Genomic DNA, 18,067 nt, shown 5'->3' on the forward strand with positions numbered 1-18,067 from the left:
GGGCGAGATCCTGGGAGCCCATCCCCATGCCGGGGGATGGTGGCCGGGGTCAGCGCTGGCGGGCGAGGGTCACGGTCCCTGCCGGGGTGGGTGCCAGCGCAGCTGCGGAGCCGTCCCGCGGGGCAGGGCAGCAGCGGTGCCGTGCCTCGCCTCGCCTCACCTCTCTGGTATTCGCTGCAGCATTGCAGGCAACTCCCAACGCATTCCAGCCCTGAATTGCTCACGTCTCTCCTCGTTCTCCCAGGGTCTCAGTAGATGTGTGGGCGACGCTGGCTGACTTCTGTAACATACTGACCACAGTGAATCAGTCGGAGGTGCCCTTGTACAAGGACCCAGATGACGACCTTGCCCTGCTTAGCCTGGAAGAGGATCGGCTGCTCTCGGGCTTCGTTCCCCTGCTGGTCGCCCCCCAGGAGCCCTGCTACGTGGAGAGGACCTCGGACAAGGTCAGCAGTAGGCCAAACATCCCCCCTCGATTCCTCCAGACTTTTATTCTTGGGAAGTTTTCTGTGCAAACGGAACACGATTAAGTCATTGAGAAGGGTGTTAAGGGAAAATATCGACCTTTCAGCCGCTGACATCCAGCTCTGTGTCATGAAAACCCCTCTCGACTTCCTCTGGTGTGTGTGTGCTCGCTGGCATGTTGTATATACGATCATTTCCTCACTTGTTTAAATAGTGCAGCTTGTGTTGGCAGAGCTCTCAGTGCACTCCAAATGGTTTGCATCATGCTTAAAGCACCCTCCCCCTCCCCCGGCCACAAAACTCTGCCTTAGGAAGGCAGCCAGGACTTTTTTCCTTCTCTAAAGAGGAGAGTGATAAATAGGTGACTAGAGAGAAGCAGACACCATGTGTTAACGTACAAAAGGCTTTTAGGAATATGAAGCATTCCCCACTGCCCGCTCTCTATTTTCCTTTCTTTGCTCTAGGAGCTCATTCTAGGCTGAACTTTCCTTTGCCTGTTTGTTTTTAGAATAATGAAATCAGTTCCCTTGTTGATGTGGGGTTTTGGGTCTGCTCTCTGCCACCACCTGGCCAGGAGGGATCTGGGGGCTGCACTTGGAGAACGTGTCTGAGCCTGGTGGGGGATGGAGGAGGCACAATGGCATTTGTTTTGCACGCCCTCGGAGGCACGGCAGGATGAGAGTGGCTCTCAACAGTTTCCTGCTCAGAGGCAGAACTGCAGCTCCAAAAACGTGGCTCATCTGGGAAGCTGCAGTGTCCCCTCCCTGAGGGATTGGTGCTCCAGGAGGAGAAGTGGGGATGCAGAGGCAGGTTTCTGTGGAGAGCCTGTGTGTGACAGTGGCAAGGTGCCTTTCCTGGTGCCACTTCTTCTCCTGACATTGTCCTGAAATGACAGTGAGAAATTCGGGACCTTTCTCACAGAGGGACCCAAAGGTGCGAATTTCTGTTTCACTTCTCTGTCTGCCCCAGCCTGTGCTCACAGCACTGCCTGCAGCACAGGAGCACGGGCTCCCAGTAAAACCAAGAGCCCTCCCAGTTTGGGGAAGCACCTTAGTCCAGGAAGTGTCTGTGGAAACATGAATTTTCAAGGCTCTGTTTGACAGGGTTAAAATAAGAAGCATGCCGTTGTTTGCCATTGCTGCCCTAAGATTTGCCCAGTGTGTGTGGTGGCCTCATGGGGGTTCTGCTGGGGACAGTCCCAGTGCCCCTATACAGAGATTCTTTTCCCAGCAGCCACAAACCAGAGCCCCCAGCAGGCAGGTGAGGTGGCTGAGCAGCCCTGGTGCCCTGTAACTTGTGGGAGGGGGTCGGTATTCCCTGAACTCTGCCTCCTCTAACTACACACCAGTTTATTTGGAGTGCCATCTACCTGCCCTGCCAGGCACTTGCACTCATCTTTGTGTCTTTGTCCTGTACCTGCACCAGAGCTTCCAAGCTGAGTTCTCCCTGTCCCAGCTCTGGTTCTGGTGCTTTGTAAAGAAACTGCACAACTCCACAGGTGGGAGTTGGTGCCCTCACAACTCAACACCAGCCACCCAGGAATTTGGGAATATCGGGCATGGTGTGTTCTCAGTTCTGCTGGAAAAGCAGTACCGATCCCAGAGGGAAGCAGTGAGGCCTGGCTGTGCCTGTACCCCTTCATTTCTTTCTGACCAGTGCTTTTATTAATGACCAGACAGGTGAAACAGCAGGTGTGCATGTTCAGTGTGGAGAGGACACCTGAGAGGATGAAGAGGAGGACAGTGAGTTAGAAAAGAGAGCTCAAAAGCCTGATTTCCAAGAAGGGCCTGGGTGAGCTGGGGCTTTTTAGTCTAAAGGAAATTTGGGGAAAAGGCAGAGAGGAGAACAAGCTGTCCTCCAGCTCCATGCTGTAAAGCACAGGAAGGAATGAGCAGAAATTGCAGCAAAATAGATTAAAGTGAGACTTTAGGAAAGGTTTCACACCTTTGGGTAGTTCAGCACTTGAGAGCAGCCTCCTTAGTGAGTCTTCAGGAACTCTTCAGCCTTGGAGATTTTAAAAGCAGTCAGGGTGACTCTCTCAGGTAGAACTTGGGTTGAGGTAAACACCTTGGAATAGGAGACAAAGTGACCTCTTTGGATGATCCTACCTCATTTTCTGCAATTTGGAAACGCTCTAGAAAGGAACTGGAGTGGCAGCTGCATCAATACAGTCAAATGACTGCCCTGGTCCACAAATGTCATCGCTCTGCAGCATTAATGAAGGAATTATTGGACTCTGCAGGAGTGGGGTGTTGCAGAAGGCACTGCAGAGCCAGCCAGGACTGAGAGGCACAAACCCACATGAGAGTGACTGTGAGCAAGATACAAAAAGGCACTTTCTAGCAAAGAATCCCCCAACCCAACTTAAACTTGGGTCCCATCTCCAGTCCACCATCTGCTCCTTGCCCTCCCTGTAGCTTGCAGAGCCCAGATGAATCCAACTCCTCAGCAGCTTATCTGTTCAAGGCCAGGTTGGACAGGGCTTGGAGCAACCTGGTCTAGTAGAAGGTGTCCCTGTCCACGGCAGGGGGTTGGAACTGGATGGTCTTTAAGATCCCTCCCAGCCCAAACCATTCTGAGCCTAGGGGATGCATCTCTGGGCTGTTGGCAGTGGAAAGGGTGCATGTCTGTGCTGAGCATGGTGGCGTGTTGGGATCTGTGTCCCTGAGCCTCCAGCAAGCGATGGCAATGGAGCAGCTCCCTCTGGCACTGATTTTTTCCCATACTGGTTTTTCATTGCTTTTTAGCAGGAGTTATTTTTTGCACCCAATTTCTTTGTGTTCTCAGTCTTGGCCCGGTTTTCAGCCCAAATTCTTTGCTGGAGAGGCAATGAGAATGTACTGCTCTTTATATGGCACAATGTGAATGTCTTGTGGGCTGGGAGGAGGGTTCTGGTGTGCCAGAGTGACTCTGGGTCCCTTTTCTGCCACTTGCATGGCAAGGAAGAGGCAGTTGGCTTTTACCAAGGATCTCTCACCTTGCTTGCTGATGCTCCAAATCCTTACCCCATTCTTTTACCCCCTAGCTTCTTAATTAATTTGTAATATTTCAGAGGAAAAGAATCTGTTGAAAGGCAGAACTGAAGGAAATTGGGCTTAAAAATGGTGTTGGGCTCTTGGCTCTACCAACAGGGTGGTTGTTTTGTAAGCTGTGTAGGACAAACACTGTGCTTCCCATTCCTTTTTGTTCTCCACGTCCCATTTAGCAGATGGAGTGCAGAATTCAGCCAGAGTTTCTCAGTAAGTTTTTGAGCATTTGGCCTGGCTCTTATTTTGAGTGAAAACGTTCTGACTCCGTTCGCTGCCATGAAGCCGCGTGTTCGAATTCCTGCTGGAGCCAGTGGGACACTTAGAGCTTCCCATCATCTCTTGCACTGTCATTGGAGCTGTAACCAACAAAAGCTGGCTCCAGGGTGAGCAGAACTCGGTGTTGTTTTCCTGGGTGTGTGTGTTGGGCACATCTCCACTGCAGCTTGTGTGATGGAACACCACCGACCATACCAGTCAGCAGCAAACTATGCAGCCTGGTGCCTGAGCTGTCAGCTGTGTCTGCAGCCTCTGCAGCCCAAGGAGACACTGCCAGGACCTCCCTCACCCAGCCTTGGACCTGAGGCAAGAGCAGGGAGCAGCAGCATGGCTGAGTTAAGGTCGGGAAGGAGGAAGGTGGCAACTGTGGAGTCACGGTGCTGCTGTGGGGAGCTGGTAATGGAAACCACTTGGGTCGTGTTGAGGTTAAAGAGAGTCCTGGTGTGGGTGCGTGGGTGCAGCCCTGGGAATCTGGGGCACGTCCTGGATTCCTCAGCTCTCGCTGGATGCTGTTGTCTCGGGAGCATCCTGCTCTGCAGTGACCCCATGGAGCTCGTGGCAAAGCTGGATGAGGGCTGCAGATATCCCTGATGTGGAGCAGAGCAGGGAGGTTCTCCTCTCTGCAGGCATGGATTGCCCACATCCCTGCAAGCTCTTCATGGGCTCAGCATGTGCATCCCCCAGGCCTGTGCCTGCAGCACACCCTCTGCCACACGCCCCAGCCATGGGCAGATGTGGAGGAGAAAGTGTTAATGTCCCTTCCCACAATAAACCTCTCTGCATGGGGGGTCCTGAAACCTGAGCCTGTCTCTCCTCCCCCAGCCCTGACACACGTTAATAAAAGGTTTTTAAACGCCAATAAAAAGGCAGCAGCCCCAGCTCACCAGGTCCGGGGCCCAGGGTCCTTGGGAAGGCACTTCACAAATGTGTTTTTTGCATTTTCAGGCTTTTGGCTGGTGAATAAGATTGAGGAGAAATACTCCTTCCCCTGATAACAATACAGTGAGACGCAGGATCAGCAGTGTGTGGATTAAAACCAGACGGTGCATGATTAATACATGTGCTTATAGGGCCAGTCACTGTGGTTCCCTCCTCTCAAACAGAAAGGCACTTTTTTCCCTTTCCCTCATGTGCATGCTCATGTGTGGAGTGGACTGTCTCAGATACTCACCACTCAACTGGTCTCAACCCTGTCTCACCTCACCAGGCAAATGAAAGCCCTAAAATGCAAGGCTCTGAACATTAATTAGCAATATTTTACTGCCAGACGTGCAAGCTGGGTATTGCATGGCTCCTCCAGCTCTGGGGTGGCCAGTGAGCTTCCCACACTTGGTGCTGTTCCTTGTTTCACTCACCTGTCAGTGCAGATAGCCTAAACCCCAAGCTTTATTCTCCTTAGAAATCCCAAATCTCTTTCCTCTGCACTGTCCAGCCCAGGTGGATAGTTCACATCTTGTTGCCCCCTCTCTCTAGTTGCCCCAACATGGCACTAGCCTTTGGATTAGCTGATTAGGAGCTAATTATTACTTAGACTTGGGCTAAAATTAGTCCTGTCTTGTTATTCACTTCACTTATTCATGGTATTTCAGTCTTCCTAAGACTCTCAGAGATCTCTTGGCAGCATGTAGTCATGTCTGATGCTTGTTGGAAAGGGAGCCCCAGGTTTAAAAGCCCAGGAGGAGTAGCTGCTGGAGTGACTGGGCTCTGTCATGCCTCTAAACACCAGGCTTTTTGTCCTTTCTGAGACCTAATGACTCCTGGAATGCCAGGGATTAAATCCACCTTGGAGCGGCCACACTACAGTGATTTTGGGAGGACTTTTTGCAAGGCATCAGAGAAAAGGTAGCAAGACCAGGGCTCTGAGAGCACAAACTCTTTGTAAGCAGAGAGAAAACCCCAGTGAGCAAATGTAACTGTTTTCTCAGCATCCTTTCCATATTCCCATTCCATAGCCTTGGAGCATCTCCCTCCAGCTGGCAGGCAAATGCTCTCAGCCCATGAGAGCAAGAGCTTCCAGCTTGGAGCTTGGTCCAGAGAGGAAAAGGGAAACTGTGAGCAGAGATCGGAGCCCCAAGCAGGAGAGTCCAAGGAGGAGTCATCCTTGAAAAACTCCTTCCATTCCTGCTTCCCTGGGTTTCCAAACAAGCCGTGAAAGATCCCTGCCACAGGCAGCCCTGCTCGGAGCAGGGACTTGGCAGGAGCTGGCAGCCCCGAGGCGGCAGAGTAAGAGATGTTTACATTTTCTGACCAGTATCTGAACTCCATCCCAGCCTCGACCTTCCCTTTCATGTGGTGCCTTTGGATTGTAAAAGGCAATTAAACTAAATTATGGGCCATGTTGGAAGGTGATGTCATGGGGTGATGGAGGAGAGGCTGGATTTTATGCCACCACGAAGGTAGCGTGGAGAACATCACCTGCTTTGAACTCCTCAGCTGTCCTTGGCATCACCTTGAACCACGAGTGCCAGGGGCTGTGTGGGCACCATGAGAGCCTCTCTCTGCCTTTGCCAGGTGCCTTTAGCACCGTGGAAAGTGCCAGGCTCCGTCCATGTCCCCATGTCTGGGTGGCAGAGGAGGCAACGCTGGTGTCTGCAATGGGCACAAGTCCTGTCCAGTGACTGCTGCAATATCTCCTAGGGCTGTGCAGGGCATCTTCCAAAGAGGAATTCTGTTCAGCTATCATTTGGCCTCAGTTTTTAATCACTTTTTAAGCTAAGAGAGTTCTGAGGATATTCTTAAAACTGAGTTTCTGCAGCTGAAGGTGAAGGGAACCGATGGCAAACAAGCACTAGCGCGGCACGAGGACGCTGAATCCAGCCCTGGAGAAATCTGCAATGTGGAATAACAGTTCAGCCTCTTGAAGGGGGGGTGGGTTAAAAAGAAAAAAAAAAACCTGCAATAAATCTAGTGAGTGGAATCTGCGGGAAATGATCCCATCTGGAAAACTCCAGCGCTGGTGCTGCTGAAGGCTTAGGGAGCGATGCAGATCGCAAAAAGCAAAGCCTGCAGTCTGAGGATGACAGGCTGCTTAATTGATGTCCATTGCAACTGGTACTCTGCCAGTTTATGTTGGCCACTTGCCAGCGTGCTGTAATTTTGGGGCCAGGTGTGAAGCGTTTCTGTTCCATCTTGTTCCCAAGCACCTACAGAAGCCTCACACATCTCACTCGAGGCTGCAGCCCTGTAGGAAACAGCTGTACAGGTATAGGTGAAAGGAAATGTCACAGCTGGGCTGGGAGCCCTCCCCTGTGCCTCGCCCAGGGCTGTATCTGGGGGGCTGCTCCCCCCTCTCCACCCCCACGCTGGGTTTGGGGAGGTGGTCACTGTCACAGGCACACCTGCCTGTCTGTCAGCAAGGTGCTTTGAACATCAGGGAGCTTCTGGGAAGAACGTACAGGTCAGAAACCCCCTCTTCAAAGAGGAGCCCACGGTGCTGTGCGTCAGTTCTGGGGATTGGGAATCCAGCCCGGGAGAGCCCCGGATGCTGGCAAGCTGGGGAAGCTGTGGCCATCTCCACTGGTTTTTTCTCCCTCATGAAACCACAGGGAAATTTCCAACAGCAGGTCTTGTAGAAAGCACAAACCCTTGATTCTGGAAAGCTGAGAACCCTTCAGGATCCTCAGCAAATTGTCGCCAGACCCAGTTTCAGTTGCTGTTAAAAACATGCATTATTTCCCAGCTAAACTTGCTTTGTCTCAGTTTCCAATAATTGAGTTTTGCTGTAGGTTAGGAAGTCGTGGGTTGCTGCTCTGATATGTAAATGTGTCCCAAGCTCCCCCAGTTCCCATCCTTTTTTCATAAGCTGAATAGATGGAGTGAGAGGCAGGACAGTCCTGGGCATGGTTTGGATCCCCTGAGCTGCTCTGCTGGTGTGTCTGAGCTGTGGCTGACCACATTGCTCCTCAGGAGGAGGTGACACTGTGCTGTCCCTCTCTCCTCTGTACCCACTGGACACTCCCAGTGTCCTGCAGCCTTTGCTCCTTCCTGCAGGCACAAATTGACATTAGCTGTGTTAAATAGCACGGGGTTTGTTCCTCAGTAGGTGACTGAGCAATTCCGAGCTTTTACCTGTTACTGAGTTGCTCTCTTGAAAGCATGGGAGGGTTTGAGACGGTGTCTAATCTGCTGGCTTTATCAGGAGAGCTTTTCTTTGTCCAGGTCACTGAACCTATTGTTAAGCAGCATAAGCCTGAGCAAGCTTCCCTGCGGCCCCGCCAGCACTGCCCTCCTGTTTACACTGACATTTTAAGACCTCTGCTGACCAGATTTGAATCCAGGCCGTATCCTGTGCACCGCAGTCTCTGGGGCATAGGAGCTTTTCACGTCCTCTCGCCCCGGCCGTGCCGAGCGCTCGGGGCTGCTGACGCACGGCCATGGCATCGGGCTGTGAAATGGCACTGGAGGCAGCAGGAGTTCAAAGCCCTGCAGCCCCTTTGCCACAGCCAAGTGTGAACAGGTCCTGCCGTAGCCCTGGGCAGGCAGGATGGCGAGGAGGAGCAGATCTAACAGCAGCCCCCACCCTGCAGAGCTGGGGTCCTGCTGCTTTGCCTGGTGCCGGGGCTGAGAGCTGTGTGTGGGAACTGCAGTCGCACTGCGAGGTGAGGAACCACCTGCCAACGTGTTAAGATCCAGTTACACTTGTTCTCTTAAACCCCCCCTGTCAGTGAGAGGCAGAGTGGCTTTGTGGTCTGGGCACAGCTTGCAGGGAAGTACAAGGTGCTGCCTTCCAGGCAGCCCCATCTCCTGCGGGGGGAAGCAGGGAGGGAAGAACCAGCAGTTGGTGGAAAGAACCTTCCCTGTCCCTGAAATGCCTCTTTCCTGGCATGTGGAGGGAAGGAGCGCTACCACGGTGCGTGGGGAGTTTTCTCAAGCGGCTTGTGATGTTTCCATGCCTTCCTCCCCAGCCTTGGATGCACCTCTGCCTCTCCTCCAGGCTCATCTTGGACAGGGCGCTTCAACCACAGCGTTGGCTCCAAGTGAATCAGGGTGGGAGCCGTGCACGTGCCCCAGCACATGTCGGGTCCTCAGCCAGCCCTGCACAGCTTGGCTCTGGTGTCAGCTAAAGGCTCTTTTAAAGTGTTTTCTGGAAGTGAGATGGGATCATCAGCTCGAGGCAGAGCCTGACAGGATAAATCAGCCTCGTCCCATGCCTGGTGTTGGATCTTTCCGTGCGGATCAGATGATGCTGATTGTCCAACGTCCTCGCTTCTGTCATGGTCAGGCCAGGTTTATGTAATGAGATGGGAAACTTGTGTTTAGTCCTTTTGTCCTAAAAGCTGCTTCCAGAGGTTCGGCACAGATTCTTGGGAAATGGGAAATGTCCTATTCACGAAACTTGCTGACCCTGTGTTCCCAGAGTTGGGAATAGTGGAGTGACCTAGGAAAAGAGAGCCAGACCATGTGCAGCACCTCCTTGGAGCACACTGTGTACACCCTTCACTTCCCTTGGGATTTTCCAGTGGGAAATGGCCTTGTTTCTGCTGCCCCAGCACCCAAATGGCACAAAAGCTGTCACCTTTTGGCAGGACATCAGGCCCAGAGAGTACACAGCTCTGGCTGTGAAGAGGTATTGCCATGGATTTAGTGTGCTTGGAATGACATATGAGAGCCCAGACCTCATGGAATTTGCTGATTAGTCTATAAGTGTATTGAAAGGCCTCATTAAAACACCATTAATGCTGGATCCCCTCCCAATGAGCCATCTCTTATTGCTACCCAGAGAAACTCTTGAGGAAATGGAAAGGCTGCTCTGGCTGGCTGAGCTGTCCCTTGGCATGAAGCGTGGCCTGAGACAATCTTTGTGCTGCTCAGGTGTTAATGTGGTGCTTTGGATTACATGAGAGGTCCCTGGGACTCGGGGTTGCATCTTTGCCTCACACTTTGCCACCTGGATACGCTGCCACTGCTCAGACTCTTCTTCCTGGTACTAAACTCAGTCCTTGACCTGACTCTTGGCCTCTGCCTGTGGCTCAGCTTTGGAGGGACCCTCTTTCATGGCACTGTTTTGTCTTTGCCCAACTGAAATGCTGAAATCCCATCTGAAGGCGAGGACGGCTGTGGTATCCACCAACACAGCTATGGGAAGGACCTCAGGAAACCCGAAAAAAGACCCAATTAATAACTCCTCATTGTTATCCTGAATAAGAAAGATCCACGTCCTGCAAAGCTTGCCAAAGAAGTGGACGGGCTGGAATGCAGGGAGTGGTCAGCCCAAATAACAGATGGGGATTTACTCTGTCTCTACGGGAGACGGAAGGTGACCTCTGTCATTGAGCTTGGAGTCTGCTCCCCATGTTTCTGCTCCCAGCTGGAGCTTGTGTTGTTTTCATGGATGCCAAATCCGTTTGCCAGCTCTGGGCTGGGGCTGGGTGAGGATGGAGAGCCCAGCTCCTGTGGCAGGACAGAGCTGTCACCCTCAGTGCCCTCCTGCTGTCACATCCCAAACCCGAGAGAGAAGAAGACACCACCATGATCTTATTTATTGGGTTTTTTTTTCTCAAAGTCATTGAAGTCAAAGCACTTCCCAGGCATTAATGAATGTATCTCCACAACACGTTGTGACAGAAGGAAAAGCAATTTCCTTGTTAGGGATTGGCAACAGAGGTACACGGGGCTGAGGGACCAAGCTGGTCCCACAGGAAGCCTTGGCTTCAGGATGAGAACAAACCCCTGATACCCAGGATTTCAGCCCAGTGCCTCAGCCCCAGGCCACCCGTTTCCCTTAGGAATACGAGGGGGTACTAAGGGAAGGTTCATTGGGAAGCATTAAAATTCTTCCCAAGCAGGGACCCCACATGAGCAGCTTTACTGCTGCTGGCCTGGCTGTATCTGTGGTGGGACATGAAAAATGCTGGATATTTAATCCAGCAGATAATTTAATCACATTTTTCCCCATAACATATTTGCATATATTTCCTTAAACAAAAGGTAAACCCCATAATTTATTTAAATTAACAAAATTTGCCTTAACATTTTACATACCAGCATGTTACATAAAGCATTTTCCCCACCATATGTAACAAATATTTGTCTATATGTTTATATATTATGAATAGTGACAACTGTAGTTCTTACTTGTAGTCATTCCGTTGATTTATTTTTCTGAACTTCCCCAAAACTTCATTGTACTTGGAATAGGTGGATGCATGCATAAACACAAGCTCTCAGGATGAAGACAAATGTGTTTTCTGAGGAGTTACTGTCTGCTCTGTGAACAACAGAACAGATTCACATTCTGGTTCCGTATTTATCTTGAGCATAAACGCTGTGATGTTTACTATAGCAGCCATTACTGGGGAAGGAAGGAGATTTATGTCTATCCAGAAAAAGATGGAGTTTGCTACATCCTTCCAGAGCTGTGTCACTTCACCTGATACCTGTTCCAGGCGTGATTCCCATGGAAAAGTGGCCCTGGAGCAGCGCCCCAGGGTGTGTCAGGGACGTGCCTGTTGCTGTGCATTTCTGGAGCTGATACAGTGACCTCCCAGCTGTCGGTGACGTGCCACATGTCTGGTGCTGAGGTCACTTCTGAAGATCATTTTTGCACTCTTTAAGTCACCCAGATGCTTCTCGAACTTGCACCCATTGCCAGTTTTTATTATTAGCTCCCTCTAGTACCAGTAACTTTTTTTAGTTCTAATGAGCAAAGATTTAATCAGCAGTGATCTGAGCTTTGCAGAAGCCTCGTGGATGAAACGCTCTCGTCAGTCCAGGCCGTGGGAGCTGCATTTGCTCAGCACTTGCCTGTTTTCACACTCAAAACTGCAACTTCCATTTAGACATGAGCATCCTCACCAATTTCCCTGTGACTTGAGTTAGTGACTGTCCTGATGTGGGAAAGGAGAGATCCTCCAGGTATCCGCATTTGGGAAGTGTGGAATACCTGCTAAACATGCCTTTCTTCTGGGAATCTCTGGGAGCATCTCCAGTGCTGAACCTGTGGAGGTAGCAGAGCCCTCACCACGGCCACCCTTCGCTCCACAACATCCTCCCCTCTCCAGGATAAAATCCACCACTTTGGAGAATGGTTTATTTAAATGAGTTTATTTTTATGCGGTTTTCTGGTCTAAAATGAAACATCTTGGCATGGTGAAGTGTGAGGACAGGAGAGAATTTGCTGGAAATTCTGAGAGACTTAGCATGCATGTGCTAATGGGATATAATTTCCACTCTGCCGTGTCTCTCCTCATACAGACTGAAGGGCATGGGCTGTTCCTCCTCATGATAAAATCCTGGAAGCCTGGTTTACATGGCTTCAGGGCAGCCTGGTGAAGGAGAGGAAGCCTGGCAGCCTGTTACCCCTCAGAGATGCCCCATCCTGTCTTGGGCAGTGCCACCCCTTCCTGCAGGCACCTCGCTCCTCCTGGAGCTTGTGGATCTCCCGTTCCCTTGGGCAGGATTCCCGACTTTCAGCTCTTCCCAGATTTCACCTCGGTTTCCCCCTTTTTAATAGGAATGTTTGGCCTCTTGCACTCGGGCTCGGGGAGGAGCAGCTTGTTTCTGTAGCTGGCCTGATGCCAGATGTCATCACTTCAGGCAGTGCCACGCTGCACATCTTCAGCAGTTTGAAATGGAGAGACAGAGAGAGAGACAGATAAGATCAGCAGCTTTAGGTGATGGCATTGTTTCAAATAAACCATGCATGACCCAAAGCTTCCACTTCAAATGGGGAATGAAATTGCTTCATCCTTTGACAGCTTGCTCCATGAAAGAAATTTATCTTCACTTAATTGCTTTAGATCCCAAGAGGCTGTGTACAGTAATTTCTAGGAGATAATTATATCAAATTAAAAAAAATATGTGACTATCCGACTGCTGAGCATGAATGCAGTGGCCAGAGAGCAGGGAGGAAAGAGGCACCACAGCTGAGCTGTGCTCACAGGATACTGTTCCCTCTCCTCATGGGCACTTGGAGAGCACAGGGGAGTCTGCCTGCAAGGGATTGGGTGCTTTGTGCCGAGCAGGGAGCTTGGAGCTGGGAATTCTGTTCTCCCAGAGCACCTTCAGGAGCAGGGAAGCCTTTGCTTCCCTGCTGGGACATGGCAGGGATGCCTGTCGCCCATCCCTGTCCCTCGTGGACAGAACACCTCTCTGGGAGAGCTTGGCAGTGCCTCCATCCGGTTCATTCTCCGTGTGGATGTACAGTAGAGCTGAGGAACAAGAAAGCTTGTTGATTTAAAAACATGTATATTTAGAAGCAGAGTGTAAACTTCCTGCCCAGGCTGGGATTGGATTCTTGACTATGTTTGAGTTTCCAGTTTTCATTTCCTTTGCCCTCATACTTAACATTGTGTATCTCCCAGAGTGTGCCCCAGACTAATCTCTCTCTAACCCTCTCTTGCCCCACATTTTTCTGCCATTATTTGCACATCAGTTCCAACTCTTCCAGGAAGCAGCATATCTCCTGATTGTCACTCCATGCCACGGCTTAGCCTGGGCTCCTGCAGGTCTCCTGTGTCCCTCTGGAAGTGACCTCAGACCCCAGCCAGCAGCAGATCCAAGCTGGGGACTGCAGCGGGGACAGAACTGCTGGCAGTTGCCATCCCTCAGAGAAAGATGGACTCTTGGCACGGGCTTGAAATCCTGAAGGGACATTCATTCCTCTTGTTAGCTCATGGGAAACAATCACTGACCAGTCCCAGCAGGGGTAAATCCATCCTCTAAGTCTTCTCTTTCTCTCCTTCACATCAGACTTCACGCCCTCCCCGACTGCTCCTTGTGACAGCTCCTGCCCTGTCATTGCCTCTACAGCCCATCTCCTGGGGACAAAGAGAAAGTTGTTCCCCCCAGGGCTGTGACAATTTCTGTGTGTGATCCTTCGTGGGCTTTGAAAGGGTTGACAACAATCCTGAGCCAGAACTGAGCTCCTCCCCAGCCCTGTGATGTGCAGGCTGGTTTTTGAAGTGCGGTGCTGCTTCAGCTGTTCCCAGGAAGTCTGCAGGGGAACCGTGTTTGTACTAACGAGGTAAAGTCCCCGTGTGTTTCTGGAGGGGATCTGCTCAATGGGCTCTTTGATGTCATCTCAGTTTTTGGACTTACATCAAGTAAATCTATAAAAGAAAAGAAATGTTTTGGCTTAGCCCAGAACATTTGCACCTGAGCAAGATGACCTGTGGCTGTGCTGGTGTCTAAGGGAGAAATCCATGGCCACCAGTAGAGCTGTGGCCTGGAGCAGGGAGATGGAGGCTTCTGCTCCCAAAAGCTGCCTGGGTTGTCTCAAGTGGTGGGAGAGTAGTCACATTTCAAATGTCTCCTTAAGATAGTCCTCAAGCATAGCGCTGTCCCCCTGTGCTGATCAAGGTGCTGCTGATGGTCAATTTTATACCACCCTGGGTGCAGACAAAACTGGGTAGTTCAGGCCATTTGTGCCACACTGAACAGCATCTTCCATCTCCCTGAGGCTCAGAGCCTGAGAAGTGTTACGTTGGGATGACTGTCCCTGAATGTCCTCACATTTCATGTTTTGTTTCCTAGTTCAGACCTCGCAGTGCTGCCACGGGGCTTACACTGAACCACGGGAGTGTTTAATTGCAGGGAGCTTGGAACCAGATGATCTTTAAGGTCCCTTCCAACCCAAACCATTCTGAGATTCTTGGTCCTGCCTGCCCAAGCCCAGCTCCCTGACAGGTCACACATCCTGATCTTCAACCGTAGCTTGTCATTAGCTTTTTTTTTGTATGAGATATCCTGACAAAACTTGGCACAGACAATGGTCAGCAGCTCCCACTGCTCTCCCTGACAGCCTCTGCAGCCCAAATAGCCTTTGTCCCTTTGTGTCCTCCTTCTGGGAATGATCCTGGGAGACTCCTTTCCTCCCATAAAACAGCATGGGGTAGTTGGGGGACAGGCAAGGGGACTGCCAGGGATGGCAGAAACTGGCAGAAGAGCATTTAAGAAATGGAGGATGCGAGGAGCTCATGTGGCTGGAAGCTGCTGCTCACAGCACAAGTCGGCAGCATTCTTGTTTCAGAGGCCACGAGTGAATGAGTTAATGATGATCCCAGATGGCTTCAGACTTTGCCTCTTGCCACCCCTTCCTGTTCCCCCAGGATCTCAGATGGTGGCGGGAGATGAAGTAAAATTCTAGAGTTTATTGTAAAGTTCATCCCTCTCCCTAAATCGTGCTGGAACTTGTGTGTGCTGTGTTGGCAGCTTCAAGGGGATGCTACCTGGTAATTAATTAGTTGTCAAGAGACAGCCCAGAGCTTCCAAGTCTTTATATTCTTGCTAATAGAAATTGCTCTGATTACATTTTCCCCCTTGGCTGGAGGGATGAGGAGAGGGAGCGATGGTCCACGGGCAGCTGGAGCACGCCTGCCTGGCCTTTGTTGGGACTCCTCTGAGCATGCTAGCACATGCTGCCATGAGCACAAACCCTGAGGGAGCCCACTCCTGAGCCAAGGCTTTGCCAGCCTGCTCTGCTCACGTTTCTCATCACACACTTCCCCTGCCTTTGCAGGTGAGCCCTGCCACGATTTCCCTTCAGCTGCTCCTCAGGGTCTTCCCTTGGCATCACCATTCCCTTCCCCTGCCCAGACAGAGGTGCTTTACATGTGCTTTTAGAGCCTTTTTTCTGGGCTAAGCTTAGAGAAACATGTCTATAGAGGTTCCTGGTGTTTTCCCTCAGCTTCACTTCTGTTGCCTTTTCATTTTTATCTCCATGTTTCTGAGGTTAGTTTTCAGCAGATTTAGGGTTTTACCTGCAGAGTGCGGTCAGGGAGCAAGAGGTGCCTGGATTTTGGGCTCAGCCAAGCAAGGCACTGGTTCTAAGCTGAGTTACCTTACCCAGTGGTTTATTAAAGAACCATTTCCATTTCTGTGCACTAGTTTATGCTTTTCCCATCCTTTTTTTCAGAGATTGTCTGCTAACAGCTGACAGTTCCCCCTCTCCTCTCCTCTTCTCTGGCCAGTGTCTGTGTGTCCCCCAGCAGCCTGGTTGTGTCTGACACCTTGAGCAGCCTCAAAATTAGCATGTTAGGAGCTGAACTCCCATCATCCATCCCTACACTTCTCTGGTCAGCACCACCACCTTGGAGGGAGCAATGCATGACACCCCAACTCTGTTTTAGTGACATGCCTAAAACCAAACATTCCCGTGGCTCCAGGCAGCAGCTGCCTGGGCAGGAGCTTGTTGGGCTTGGCACTCCGGAGAGAAGCAGCCCAGCCCTTCTGGCAAGTGAAGAGCCCAGCCCAGGGATGCTGCAGCTCCTTGGAGCCCATCTGTCCTGGCTGATCCCAGGAAGCATCCCGGCCAGCATCCCTCTGGATGCAGCGTGGCTCTGCCGGATGCTCTCACGCCTGCCGGGGCCGTGCCTTCCCTTCCCACCCCCGGGGAGCCCCGGGAGCCGGGCTCCGACCCACCTGACACGGCCGCCTTTGCAGACATGTGGTGCCTTCTCTTTGTGTTTGGTTTAGTGTGGGAGGGCTCCACGCTGAACTCCTGGAGCTTCTAAGCTATTGTTAGTGCCGACCCGGCCTCGCAGCAGCCGTGGCAATTTTACAGACATGGCCCCATCCCTAACAAAGGCAATTAGGATGCTATTCTGTTGGAGCTTTGGGGATGAGAGATTTCTAGTGTCTGGAAGGAGCAGTCTGGAAAGGGCATAATCTAATGCAGAAGATGAAGACAAAGGCATTTTGGAGGCAGGATGTGGGGAAAACGGGGGCATGAGATGCTCAGAGGGCAGAGCTGCTGCAGGGTTGAGGGTGCAGGAGCCCAGCAGCTCGGGGTGCAAGGGTGGAGTGAGCAGGAGAGCAGCAGAGATGCTGCTCTGGGCAGGTACAAGGAGGTTGTTTCTGCTGGGGTGGGGTGAAGGGGGAAGGGCTGGGGGAAAAGGCAAGAGTTGGGGGCAGGGGAAGAGTTGGGTGCTCTGTCCTTGGGCAGGAAATGGTGGTTCTGGTGAGAAAAGTGTGAGGTGGAAAAAGCCCCAAGGTGTCACAACCACTAAAGTGTGACCCTGCAGAGTAGTGAGCAAAGGAGATGGAGGTGACAGTTGGGACAGGAGTGTCACAGGGCTGTCAAGTGATCTTGGAGGTGGCACAGGAGGGCTCTGGGAGCAGGAGAGGGTCACAAGGGCCACCAGCACCATGTGGTTTGGGGCGCTTCACCCCGGGCGAGTCAGGAGGCCGTTCCCAGTCACAGGGCTCGAGTTGCATTTCTTGCTGCTGGCTCCTTCATCGCTTGGCTTTTCCAGCATCTGATCTGAGTGTTTGTTTGCTTCCAGTGATTTCAGTTGTTTTCTATTTTAGCTCCTGACCCCGAGTGCCTGGGCTGGGGCAGGCAGGCACCGTTTGAAAGCCGCCACTTGGCGGCAATAACTGTTCGAGCCGCGGAGCAGCACCCATCTAACCCCTCTTTTCACACACTCGGAGCTTCCCAAACATTAACCTTTGGATTAAAATTTTCCATGCTTGGTCTCTCCCCAGATGTGATGTCTGAGCTTTGGTTTGGGTTCATGTTTTTCATGTTTGCTGGATTCGTATTATGGGAGAATGAAAGAAATACTTTTCCCATTTACAAAAAAAAAAAAAAAATTATAGTCTTCATTTATTTGGGGTTTTTTTTTTTTTCATTCGGGGATTCACCAAAAATGGTTGAAGTTTGAAGCTGAAAATAATTAGCTTGGCTGCAGCAGGCTGTTGTCACAGCACTCGGGGAAGTGCCACAGCTCCAGGTGTGTGACACCGTGGGTGCCACCAGCACAGCCTGCACAGCCCACTCCAGGTACGTGCAGGCACTGCCAGCAGAGCCAGGAGAGCCTTGCTGTGAGTCAGCCTGAGTAACTCCAGATCTGGCAGAGGGCGTCTGGCTTTTTGTTTTTAAGAAAAGAGGGAAAAAAAAAGTTGTTTTTCAGGCTCCACATGCAGGCTCCCGATGCGCCGGGGCCGCGCAGGCTCCCGGGCCGGGGTGAGTCAGGCGCAGGGCTCGTCACCGCTCTGTTCCCAATCCCTGCTCCCGGTGCAGGTCATGGCATCGCCGGGAGATGACGTGCTGGGGACACGGCCGTGCGCTCGCCCCGGGGTGGGAGCGCTGTGGCTCAGATCCTGCCCCAAGGCCCCCGTGCAGCGTGGCTCTCACTGCCCTCCTTCCCAGCACGAGCTGCCTTGTTTCATCCGATGTCACCCACTGGCTGCACCTTTCCTCGTCCCGGAGCCAAACACTCAGATCCCATTCTTGACACCTTCTTGTCCACCTTGGACAATGCTCTGCATTTCCCTACATTGATTTTTTATTTTTTTACTTTCTGCTGGCTGCTGCACCCCTCCTTTGTGCTCCAAGTCTGCGCGCTGCTCATCGG

General features: G+C 51.6%; 1 protein-coding gene across 1 annotated transcript in view; it reads left to right on the top strand.

The window, feature by feature from the left end:
• SMG6 (SMG6 nonsense mediated mRNA decay factor) overlaps window positions 1-18,067 on the top strand; it is a 105,738-nt gene that overhangs the window by 59,583 nt on the left and 28,088 nt on the right. The window contains 1 exon segment of the mRNA XM_032129869.1: window positions 245-446. Coding sequence (XP_031985760.1) covers window positions 245-446 — 202 coding nt within the window.

This window comes from Corvus moneduloides, chromosome 20 (genome assembly GCF_009650955.1).
Source record: "Corvus moneduloides isolate bCorMon1 chromosome 20, bCorMon1.pri, whole genome shotgun sequence".
Lineage (NCBI taxonomy): Eukaryota > Metazoa > Chordata > Aves > Passeriformes > Corvidae > Corvus > Corvus moneduloides.